This window comes from Lissotriton helveticus, chromosome 4_1, assembly GCF_964261635.1.
Source record: "Lissotriton helveticus chromosome 4_1, aLisHel1.1, whole genome shotgun sequence".
In the NCBI taxonomy this organism is placed as follows: domain Eukaryota; kingdom Metazoa; phylum Chordata; class Amphibia; order Caudata; family Salamandridae; genus Lissotriton; species Lissotriton helveticus.
Window position 1 is genome coordinate 80,635,434 of NC_136063.1, and position 12,567 is coordinate 80,648,000.

At 52.9% G+C, this 12,567-nt stretch overlaps 2 protein-coding genes across 2 annotated transcripts; one reads left to right on the forward strand and one right to left on the reverse strand.

Moving 5' to 3' along the window:
• The first annotated feature begins 9,770 nt into the window (after positions 1 to 9,770).
• On the forward strand, positions 9,771 to 10,398 carry LOC144826966 (histone H3). The gene has a single exon (XM_078685430.1). The coding sequence runs from the start codon at positions 9,936 to 9,938 to the stop codon at positions 10,344 to 10,346; it is 411 nt and encodes a 136-aa protein (XP_078541556.1). The 5' UTR covers positions 9,771 to 9,935; the 3' UTR covers positions 10,347 to 10,398.
• Positions 10,399 to 11,242: 844 nt separating this feature from the next.
• On the reverse strand, positions 11,243 to 11,713 carry LOC144826967 (histone H2B 1.2-like). The gene has a single exon (XM_078685431.1). It carries the CDS (start codon positions 11,673 to 11,675, stop codon positions 11,295 to 11,297), a length of 381 nt encoding a protein of 126 aa, XP_078541557.1. The 5' UTR covers positions 11,676 to 11,713; the 3' UTR covers positions 11,243 to 11,294.
• Between the last annotated feature and the right edge of the window lie 854 nt (positions 11,714 to 12,567).

The following is a 12,567-nucleotide window of genomic DNA, read 5'->3' on the forward strand; positions in this document are numbered from 1 at the left end:
CATGCCCAATAAAGTCTATTTCACCCCTTCACAGTATCAGGAAAGGCCTGCAAGGCCTTGGGCCTACTTCCAGCCTCCAGGCACCAATTTTACTGATACCTGTGACATTTGGTGGTGTTAAGCTTCAAGGGGATGAGGTCACACTTTCTACCCAGGGTTATGGAGCTCAGCGCAGGGTAAGATTTTAGGTTACCCCCTGGCTTGAGGTGTTTAGGCAAAACACCTCACATGCCCAGTACAGTGTATTTCACCCTTTCCCAGTATCAGGAAAGGCATGCAAGGCCTTGGGACTACTTCCAGCCTCCAGACACCAATTGTACTGATACCTGTGACATTTGGTGTTGTTCAACTTCAAGGGGATGAAGTCACACCTTCTACCCAGGGTTATGGAGCTCAGTGCAGGGTAAGATTTCAGCTTTTCGCCCCTAGCTGGATGTGTTGAAGCAAAACACTTCTCATGCCCAATAAAGTCTATTTCACCCCTCCACAGTATCTGGAAAGGCATGCAAGGCCTTGGGCCTACTTCCAGCTTCCAGGCACCAATTTTACTGATACCTGTGACATTTGGTGGTGTTAAGCTTTAAGGGGATGAAGTCACACCTTCTACCCAGGGTTATGGAGCTCAGCGCAGGGTAAGATTTCAGCTTTTCACCCCTAGCTGGATGTGTTGAAGCAAAACACTTCTCATTCCCAATAAAGTCTATTTCACCCCTCCACAGTATCAGGAAAGGCCTGCAAAGCATTGTGCCTTCTTCCAGCCTCCAGGCACCAATGTTACTGATACCTGTGACATTTGGTGGTGGTAAGCTTCAAGGGGAAGAAGTCACACCTTCTACCCAGGGTTATGGAGCTCAGCGCAGGGTAAGATTTCAGCTTAACACCCCTAGCTGGATGTGTTAAAGCAAAACACTTCACATGGTCAATACAGTCTATTTCACCCCTCCACAGTATCAGGAAAGTCCTGCAATGCTTTGGGCCTACTTCCAGCCCCTAGGCACCTGTTCTTGCGATACTTGTGACATTTGGAGGTGTTCAGCTTCAAGGGGATAAAGCCACACCTTCTACCCAGGGTTATGGAGCTCAGCGCAGGGTAAGATTTCAGGTTATCGCCCTGGCTTGAGGTGTTAAAGCAAAACACTTCACATGCCCAATAAAGTCTATTTCACCCCTTTCCCAGTATCAGGAAAGGCCTGCAAGGCCTTGTGCCTACTCCCAGCCTCCAGGCACCAATGTTACTGATACCTGTGACATTTGGTGGTGTTAAGCTTCAAGGGGATGAAGTCACACTTTCTACCCAGGGTTATGGAGCTCAGCGCAGGGTAAGATTTCAGGTTATCCCCCTGGCTGGAGGTGTTAAAGCAAAACACTCCACTTGCCCATTAAATTTTATTTCACCCCTTCACAGTATCAGGAAATGCCTGTAAGGCCTTGTGCCTACTTCCAGCCTCCAGGCACCAATGTTACTGATACCTGTGACATTTGGTGGTGTTAAGCTTCAAGGGGAAGAAGTCCCACCTTCTACCCAGGGTTATGGAGCTCAGCGCAGGGTAAGATTTCATGTTATCGCCCTGGCTTGAGGTGTTAAACCAAAACACTTCACTTGCCCAATAAAGTCTATTTCACCCCTTTCAAAGTACCAGGAAAGGCCTGCAAGGCCTTGTGCCTACTTCCAGCCTCCAGGCACCAATGTTACTGATACCTGTGACATTTGGTGGTGTTAAGCTTCAAGGGGATGAGGTCACACTTTCTACCCAGGGTTATGGAGCTCAGTGCAGGGTATGATTTCAGGTTATCCCCCTGGCTTGAGGTGTTAAAGCAAAACACTTCACATGCCCAATAAATTGTATTTCACCCCTTCACAGTATCAGGAAAGGCCTGCAAGGCCTTGGGCCTACTTCCAGCCCCCAGGCACCAATGTTACTGACACCTGTGACATTTGGTGGTGTTAAGCTTCAAGGGGATGAAGTCACACCTTTTACCCAGGGTTATGGAGCTCAGCGCAGGGTAAGATTCCAGGTTATCCCCCCGGCTTGAGGTGTTAAAGCAAAACACACCACATGCCCAATAAAGTCTATTTCACCCCTCCACAGTATCTGGAAAGGCATGCAAGGCCTTGGGCCTACTTCCAGCTCCCAGGCACCAATTTTACTGATACCTGTGACATTTGGTGGTGTTAAGCTTCAAGGGGATGAAGTCACACTTTCTACCCAGGGTTATGGAGCTCAGCGCAGGGTAAGATTCCAGGTTATCCCCCCGGCTTGAGGTGTTAAAGCAAAACACTTCACATGCCCAATAAATTGTATTTCACCCCTTCACAGTATCAGGAAAGGCCTGCAAGGCCTTGGGCCTACTTCCAGCCTCCAGACACCAATTGTACTGATACCTGTGACATTTGGTGTTGTTCAACTTCAAGGGGATGAAGTCACACCTTCTACCCAGGGTTATGGAGCTCAGCGCAGGGTAAGATTTCAGCTTTTCACCCCTAGCTGGATGTGTTGAAGCAAAACACTTCTCATTCCCAATAAAGTCTATTTCACCCCTCCAGAGTATCAGGAAAGTCCTGCAATGCTTTGGGCCTACTTCCAGCCCCTAGGCACCTGTTCTTGCGATACTTGTGACATTTGGAGGTGTTCAGCTTCAAGGGGATAAAGCCACACCTTCTACCCAGGGTTATGGAGCTCAGCGCAGGGTAAGATTTCATGTTATCGCCCTGGCTTGAGGTGTTAAACCAAAACACTTCACTTGCCCAATAAAGTCTATTTCACCCCTTTCAAAGTACCAGGAAAGGCCTGCAAGGCCTTGTGCCTACTTCCAGCCTCCAGGCACCAATGTTACTGATACCTGTGACATTTGGTGGTGTTAAGCTTCAAGGGGATGAGGTCACACTTTCTACCCAGGGTTATGGAGCTCAGTGCAGGGTATGATTTCAGGTTATCCCCCTGGCTTGAGGTGTTAAAGCAAAACACTTCACATGCCCAATAAATTGTATTTCACCCCTTCACAGTATCAGGAAAGGCATGCAAGGCCTTGGCCTACTTCCAGTTCCAGGCACCAATTTTACTGATACCTGTGACATTTGGTGGTGTTAAGCTTCAAGGGGATGAAGTCACACCTTCTACCCAGGGTTATGGAGCTCAGCGCAGGGTAAGATTTCAGCTTTTCACCCCTAGCTGGATGTGTTGAAGCAAAACACTTCTCATTCCCAATAAAGTCTATTTCACCCCTTCACAGTATCAGGAAAGGCATGCAAGGCCTTGGGCCTACTTCCAGCCTCCAGGCACCAATTTTACTGATACCTGTGACATTTGGAGGTGCTAAGCGTCAAGGGGATGAAGTCACACTTTCTACCCAGGGTTATGGAGCTCAGTGCAGGGTAAGAATTCGGGTTATCCCCCTGGCTGGAGGTGTTAAAGAAAAACACTTCACATGCCCAATAAAGTCTATTTCACCCCTTTCATAGTATCAGGAAAGGCCTGCAATGCCTAGTGCCAGTTTCCAGCCTCCAGGCACCTGTTTTTGTGATACTTGAGACATTTGGAGGTGTTCAGCTTCAAGGGGATGAAGTCACACCTTTTACCCAGGGTAATGTAGCTCAGCGCAGGGTAAGAATTGGGGTTATCCCCCTGGCTGGAGGTGTTAAAGCAAAACACTCCACATGCCCAATAAAGTCTATTTCACCCCTTTCACAGTAACAGGAAAGGCCTGCAAGGCCTTGGGCCTACTTCCAGCTTCCAGGCACCAATTTTACTGATACCGGTGACATTTGGTGGTGTTCAGCTTCAAGGGGATGAAGTCACACTTTCTACCCAGGGTTATGGAGCTCAGCGCAGGGTAAGAATTGGGGTTATCCCCCTGGCTGGAGGTGTTAAAGCAAAACACTTCACATGCCCAATAAAGTCTATTTCACCCCTTCACAGTATCAGGAAGGACCTGCAAGGCCTTGGTCCTACTTCCAGCCTCCAGGCACCAATGTTACTGATACCTGTGACATTTGGTGGTGTTGAGCTTCAAGGGGATGAAGGCACACCTTTTACCCAGGGTTATGGAGCTCAGCGCAGGGTAAGATTTCAGATTATCCCCCTGGCTGGAGGTGTTAAAGCAAAACACTTCACATGCCCAATAAAGTCTATTTCACCCCTTCACAGTATCAGGAAAGGCCTGCAAGGCCTTGGGCCTACTTCCATCCTCCAGGCACCAATGTTACTGATACCTGTGACATTTGGTGGTGTTAAGCTTCAAGGGGAAGAAGTCACACCTTCTACCCAGGGTTATGGAGCTCAGTGCAGGGTAACAATTCAGGTTATCTCCCTGGCTGCAGGTGTTAAAGCAAAAAACTTCACTTGCCCAACACAGTCTATTTCACCCCTTCACAGTATCAGGAAAGGACTGCAAGGCCTTGGGCCTACTTCCAGCCCCCAGGCACCAATGTTACTGACACCTGTGACATTTGGTGGTGTTAAGCTTAAAGGGGAAGAAGTCACACCTTCTACCCAGGGTTATGGAGCTCAGCGCAGTGTAATATTTCAGGTTATCCCCCTGGCTTGAGGTGTTTAAGCAAAACACCTCACATGCCCAGTAGAGTGTATTTCACCCTTTCCCAGCATCAGGAAAGGCCTGCAAGGCCTTGTGCCTACTTCAGGCCTCCAGGCACCAATGTTACTGATACCTGTGACATTTGGTGGTGTTAAGCTTCAAGGGGATGAAGTCACACTTTCTACCCAGGGTTATGGAGCTCAGCGCAGGGTAAGATTTTAGGTTATCCCCCTGGCTGGAGGTGTTAAAGCAAAACACTCCACATGCCCATTAAAGTCTATTTTACCCCTTCACAGTATCAGGAAAGGCCTGCAAGACCTTGGGCCTACTTCCAGCCTCCAGGCACCAATTGTACTGATACCTGTGACATTTGGAGGTGCTAAGCGTCAAGGGGATGAAGTCACACCTTCTACCCAGGGTTATGGAGCTCCGCGCAGGGTAAGAATTCAGGTTATCCCCCTGGCTGGAGGTGTTAAAGCAAAACACTCCACATGCCCATTAAAGTCTATTTTACCCCTTCACAGTATCAGGAAAGGCCTGCAAGACCTTGGGCCTACTTCCAGCCTCCAGGCACCAATTTTACTGATACCTGTGACATTTGGTGGTGTTAAGCTTCAAGGGGATGAAGTCGCACCTTCTACCCAGGGTTATGGAGCTCCGCGCAGGGTAAGATTTCATGCTTCTCCCCAGGTTGGAGGCGTGAAAATAGAACAATTACCATACACAACAATGTGTATTTCACCCCTTCACAGTATCAGGAAAGGCCTGCAAGACCTTGGGCCTACTTCCAGCCTCCAGGCACCAATTTTACTGATACCTGTGACATTTGGAGGTGCTAAGCTTCAAGGGGATGAAGTCACACCTTTTACCCAGGGTTATGGAGCTCAGCGCACGGTAAGATTCCAGGTTATCCCCCTGGCTTGAGGTGTTAAAGCAAAACACTTCACATGCCCAATAAAGTCTATTTTACCCCTTCACAGTATCAGGAAAGGCCTGCACGACCTTGGGCCTACTTCCAGCCTCCAGGCACCAATTGTACTGATACCTGTGACATTTGGAGGTGCTAAGCGTCAAGGGGATGAAGTCACACCTTCTACCCAGGGTTATGGAGCTCCGCGCAGGGTAAGAATTCAGGTTATTCCCCTGGCTGGAGGTGTTAAAGCAAAACACTCCACATGCCCATTAAAGTCTATTTTACCCCTTCACAGTATCAGGAAAGGCCTGCAAGACCTTGGGCCTACTTCCAGCCTCCAGGCACCAATTTTACTGATACCTGTGACATTTGGAGGTGCTAAGCTTCAAGGGGATGAAGTCACACCTTTTACCCAGGGTTATGGAGCTCAGCGCAGGGTAAGATTTCAGGTTATCCCCCTGGCTAGAGGTGTTAAAGCAAAACACTCCACATGCCCAAAAAAGTCTATTTCACCCCTTCACAGTATCAGGAAAGGCCTGCAAGGCCTTGGGCCTACTTCCAGCCCCCAGGCACCAATGTTACTGACACCTGTGACATTTGGTGGTGTTAAGCTTCAAGGGGATGAAGTCACACCTTTTACCCAGGGTTATGGAGCTCAGCGCAGGGTAAGATTCCAGGTTATCCCCCCGGCTTGAGGTGTTAAAGCAAAACACACCACATGCCCAATAAAGTCTATTTCACCCCTCCACAGTATCTGGAAAGGCATGCAAGGCCTTGGGCCTACTTCCAGCTCCCAGGCACCAATTTTACTGATACCTGTGACATTTGGTGGTGTTAAGCTTCAAGGGGATGAAGTCACACTTTCTACCCAGGGTTATGGAGCTCAGCGCAGGGTAAGATTTTAGGTTATCCCCCTGGCTGGAGGTGTTATAGCAAAACACTCCACATGCCCATTAAAGTCTATTTCACCCCTTCACAGTATCAGGAAAGGCATGCAAGGCCTTGGGCCTACTTCCAGCCTCCAGGCACCAATGTTACTCATACCTGTGACATTTGGTGGTGTTAAGCTTCAAGGGGATGAAGTCACACCTTCTACAGAGGGTTATGGAGCTCAGCGCAGGGTAAGATTTCAGGCTTCACCCATGACTGGAGGTGTTAAAGCAAAACACTTCACATGTCCAGTAAAGTGTACTTCGCCTGTTCACATTATCAGGAAAGGCTTGCAAGGCCTTGGGAGTGTTTCCAGCCTACAGGCACCAGTTTTAGTGATACCTGTGACAAGCTAGGGATGGGCCAGAGTACCTGAAGGCTAAGATCTGAAACTGTTGATGTACGTTTTGTACTGTGAGAAGTGTTTGATTTGTGGTTCACTCTACCTACATCCAAGGCGAAAACCGGTATTTAGAAGTAGATCTCAATCAGGCTGCCAGGCGCAGAATCTGATTTGTGGGCGCAGGTCGCACTCTTGACAGACCATTTGATTCAGGAGTGGTCCCCACGCCAGCAATCGGGCTCACTACAACGGTGATAGTCACAGGCCTCACTCTGTACTGTGGGATGTATGATGTAAGAATTAGATTGCGGTACATTACATTGCTTTTTTAGGCGCTTTCCACAACTTGCACGGGAGGGCGATCTAGACTTAGGAATAGTATGATTTACTATGCCAGGGAGGGAAGGTGTTGGAATAGTAAATCACACTATTCCTTAGTGTAGAGCGCCCTCCAGTGCAAGTCGTGGAAACGATTTGCGGGGTAAATGCAGAGATCTAAATGTACTGCGGTGTTTTGACCGCGTTGTTAAGGTCGGTTCCCTTCTAGGTACGTCACCTGAGTGGTAAACCTAACTCCAGCTGTAAAAAAGCAGCTCAGCAGAGTGCCTCCATGCAGGTACTTGGGGGGGTCACCATTTCAGGTGCATTCACACCCTCTGCTCTCACTCTGGGTGCCGTTAAACATGCAGGCCTGACTGGCCGCCTGCCTTCACCGTGCCACTGTGTGCTTATGATGTTGAGTCTGCGCCCGTCTCCTCCAGCTCGGCGCTTGGCAGTGAATGCCCTCTGCCTCCATGTGCAGCTATCAGCGCGCAGCCCCCTGGTGATGCCTGAGCCCGGACCGTGCCCCGCTGCTTGTAAAAGTCCCCCGGCTGCCCCCGACTCGTGGGTGCCACAGCCGAGGGTGCAGGCGCGCGGCGAGGGCCCCCCTGGACCCCGGGCATTGTCTCCACTCCCCGCGCTCGGCCGGCGGAGCCCTGTGTTACTTCGGCCCGTTCCAGAACCCGCTCCCCGCGGCCCCCGGAGCCCCACTGCGCCGCCACAGGGCCCGCTCCCTGCAGGAGGCCCCTCCCGCCCGCGGGCCGCCGCTCCCGGCCTCGGAGCGCGAGGGTGGACCGGGGAAAAGGGGCCCGGGGCCCGGGATTCCAGGCTCGGGGGCGTCAGCCATCGGGGGAGGGCAGAGATTCACGGCGGATTACGAGCCTCTGAGGACGGGGGCAGCTGAAACGGGGGCGGGCGCGGGAAGGGGCTGAAGCTGGGCTTCTTATCATGTGTGCCCGGGAGCGTGTGTTTAACTGGTTGTGTTTTTAAACTTAGTTATTCCGATGGTAGGAAACACAAAAGTCAGCTGGGAGCAGGGAGCCGAGTGCGCCTCGCACAGCCCTCTCTCCCCGGGACCAATCAGGGGCTGGCTCCTCCCTATATATGCACGGGGCTCGGCTCGGGCGGTACATTTCTGCTCTCTGACAGTGCCTGCGCCCAGACTTGCATTACAATGGCAGAAACCGCTCCAGCCGTCGCGGCGCCTCCCGCTGAGGTCGCCCCCAAGAAGAAGCAGCAGAAGAAAGCAGCGGGGGCCTCCAAGGCCAAGAAGCCTTCCGGTCCCAGCGTGTCCGACATGATTATGAAGGTGGTGACTGCCTCGGCCGAGAGGAAGGGAGTCTCCCTGTCGGCCCTGAAGAAGGGGCTGCTCGCCGCCGGCTACGATGCGGACAAGAACAAGGGCCGAGTAAAGGTCTCCCTGAAGAGCCTGGTCAGCAAAGGCGCCCTAGCCCAGCTGAAGGGCACCGGGGCCTCCGGCTCCTTCAAGGTGAACAAGAAGCAGCTGGTGGGCAAGAAGGCGGCAAAGAAGACAGCCACCAAGAAGCCAGCGGCCAAGAAAGCTGCCCCTGCCGCCAAGAAGCCCAAAAAGGCTCCCGCGGGGGTCAAGAAGAGCCCGAAGAAGGTCAAGAAGCCGGCGGCAGCCAAGAGCCCCAAGAAGCCCAAGGCTGCCCCCGCCAAGAAGGCTGCCAAGAGCCCAGCGAAAGCCAAGGCGGCGAAGCCCAAAGTAGCCAAGAAAAGCCCTGCCAAGGTAGTCAAACCCAAGGCAGCCAAGCCCAAAGCAGCCAAGCCCAAAAAGGCAGCACCCAAGAAGAAGTAAGGGCTTGCACCGAGACACTGCAAACACAAAGGCTCTTTTAAGGGCCACCACCCTGTCTAGAAGAGAGCGTGTTCATCCCCACCTTTGCACCCACCCAATGCCCCACTTTTCCAAAAATAAACCGCACAAAACATCCCAGCGCACCGTTTCACAGGCGAGTGCTGCGTGTGATCTTGGCCATATAAAACGGCTCTTTCGGTGCTGAGTGGATTGAAATCGTTATCACATAGAAAACAAGGGGGTCCGGGAGTTATAAGACCTCCGTTCATAGTACATGTGCAATAACGTGTTTGTGTCTCGGTGCTTTCACTGTACCCGGGCAGACTCGACATAGTGTCTGCATAAGGCAGACGATTGTGAACTTTAAATGGAGCGCAGGGCACTGCGTGCTCCAGGGTGACATGGGGCGGGTAAAAGGGGGTCTGGGAGTTATGAGACCTCAGTTTATTATAAACGTGTGTGTGTGTTGGTGCTTTCACTGTACCCGGGCAAACTCGACATAGTGTCTGCATAAAGCAGACGATTGTGAACTTTAAATGGAGCGCAGGGCACTGCGTGCTCCAGGGTGACATGGGGCGGGTAAAAGGGGGTCTGGGAGTTATGAGACCTCAGTTTATTATAAACGTGTGTGTGTGTGTGTTGGTGCTTTCACTGTACCCGGGCAGACTCGATCTAGTGTCTGCATAAAGCAGACGATTGTGAACTTTCCATCGAGCGCAGGTAACGGGGAGTGTTCCAGGGCGGCGTGCTCATGACATCTCGGGCTCCTCTCCCGGTTGACCGGGGTCGGGTGGACCACCAGTGGACGGACGGACACGGAGACAAAGGCTGGCCGGGGCGCGGGCTCCGGCTACATCATCCAACCGGAGTGTTCTCTTTTATCCACAGCTCATTGGACACCTAGGCTGCAGCCTCCGGTCCAGTAACCAATCGTTGCACACCGCGGGCTATTTTCGAACGTGGGGCGGTCTCCTCAGCCAATCAGAGCAGCCCTCCGTCTGTGAGCGCATAAATAGGGCTCTTTCCCCGTTCGACGCCATTCTTCTCTGCCTTCGCCGAGAGAGACCGCTCCCGCCATGGCCCGCACCAAGCAGACAGCCCGCAAGTCCACCGGCGGCAAAGCGCCCCGCAAGCAGCTGGCCACCAAGGCTGCCCGCAAGAGCGCGCCTGCCACCGGCGGCGTCAAGAAGCCTCACCGCTACCGGCCCGGCACCGTGGCCCTCCGCGAGATCCGCCGCTACCAGAAGTCCACCGAGCTCCTCATCCGCAAGCTGCCCTTCCAGCGCCTGGTGAGGGAGATCGCCCAGGACTTCAAGACCGACCTGCGCTTCCAGAGCTCCGCCGTCATGGCCCTGCAGGAGGCCAGCGAGGCCTACCTGGTCGGGCTCTTCGAGGACACCAACCTGTGCGCCATCCACGCCAAGAGGGTGACCATCATGCCCAAGGACATCCAGCTGGCACGTCGCATCCGAGGCGAGAGGGCCTAAGGCGACGGACCGACCCGAACAACCACCACAACGGCTCTTTTAAGGGCCACCACCCTGTCACCTACGAGCTTATCTTATCTGTCATGGCATGTGTTATAACACGTCAGGGAGGGTGGGCTGTGAGTACCACGAGCACTGGGCAACTTATACCGCCGGCTCTTGAAAAACCAGAGCACTCTGTGTTCACAGTGCACCAACACCTCTCCAATGTGTCCTTCATTTTAAAGCGTTGTTTGGGTAGAGGGTTGTGGTCGGGATCCGCGGGTCACAAGCCAGCACTATGGGGCATCTGTGCCCCCGGTACGTCGGGTTCTGAGAGTACCTCGAGTACTGGGCAACTTATACCGGCTCTGGGGGGGAACCAGAGCACTCCGTGTTCACAGTGCACAAACACCTCTTAAACGTGTCCTTCATTTAATAGAGAGCTTCTTTGGGGGTAGAGGATTGTGTAGGGATCCGCTGGTCACAAGCCAGCGCTATGGCGCATCTGTGCTCCCGGTACATCGGGTTCATGTGTCCGATTTCAGGAACGTTTGCCCCGGGGCGGATTATAGCCGTTCCCCAGGGTCTTAAAAGTACTAACACAACGTTAAACCCGCTCACACAAACACTGTTCGCCCCATACATGGAAAAGAATAAGCCCACGGGCAGATGCGCGAATTCCCAGTGGGTTTATGTAACCTCATCGTTGCAGTGCTTATGTGACACTTGGTCCCAACGAGGGCTCATTCATAGGGATATGTTAATTTAAAGAGGCAAAACGGGTGGACTGCTCTGTCGGCCCTCGGTTTGCAGCAAGCCCCGTGAGAGCGGGCCTTTCTGCACTCAACATTACCCTTCTAAAACACATATTTCTCAAGTGATAACAGAAGCACATTAGCTCTTAGAGGAGGAAGTGATTGGCCCTTAAAAGAGCCGTTGTGTTTGTTGGTGATGCGCCTCGAAGCCTTACTTGGCGCTGGTGTACTTGGTGACGGCCTTGGTGCCCTCCGACACGGCGTGCTTGGCCAGCTCTCCGGGCAGCAGAAGGCGGACTGCGGTCTGGATCTCCCGGGAGGTGATGGTGCGCCGCGAGTTGTAGAGAGCCAGTTTGGAAGACTCGTTAGCGATGCGCTCGAAGATGTCGTTCACGAAGGAGTTCATGATGCCCATGGCCTTGGAGGAAATGCCGGTATCTGGGTGCACCTGCTTCATCACTTTGTAAATGTAGATGGCATAGCTTTCCTTCCTGCTCTTCCTGCGCTTCTTCCCGTCCTTCTTGGGCGGCTTGGAGAGCGCTTTCTTGGAGCCCTTCTTGGGAGCCGGCGCGGACTTGGCTGGTTCAGGCATGGTGGACGCTCTTTCACTGCTTGCTGTGAAGCCGAGAGAAATACGGAAGGAGGGCCCGGCACTTGTATTTATGGGCTTGGCCTGCAAAGCAGTCTCCTTCCCGGCTCTCCCTTCTCATTGGCAGGCTCCCCACTTCCTATGTTAAGCCCTCCTCCAATGAGAAGTACTATCAGCGCCTAGCTGTCAACCAATCAGACGCTCCCGAAGTCTTTATATTACCGAGTCCAGCAGAAAGAGAAGTATTCTTCTCTCTGTTGTGTGACTGAGACCCTAGATCGATCGCCATGTCTGGAAGAGGAAAGCAGGGAGGAAAGGCCCGCGCCAAGGCCAAGACACGCTCTTCCAGAGCCGGGCTCCAGTTCCCCGTGGGCCGTGTGCACAGGCTGCTCCGGAAGGGAAGCTACGCCGAGAGGGTGGGAGCCGGTGCCCCCGTCTATCTGGCTGCAGTGCTGGAGTACCTGACCGCTGAGATCCTGGAGCTGGCCGGCAACGCCGCCCGGGACAACAAGAAGACCCGCATCATCCCCAGACACCTCCAGTTGGCCATCCGCAACGACGAGGAGCTGAACAAGCTGCTGGGCCGAGTCACCATCGCCCAGGGAGGAGTCCTGCCCAACATCCAGGCCGTGCTGCTGCCCAAGAAAACCGAGAGCCACAAGGCACAGGGCAAAGCAAGCAAGTAAAGGCCCGCAGACCCCCGTGGAAACACACCCTAAACACAAAGGCTCTTTTCAGGGCCATCCACAGACTCCATCAAAGAGCGTATCCGTGCCGAGGTGTTACTCTCTGGCGGCTTCATAGATGCGGCAGCGCCCGCTACCGTAGCTTCATAGGGGGGCATGCCCAAGCTCTGGCCGTGCACTTTAATGTTGTTCCTTCCCGAAGCCTAGCA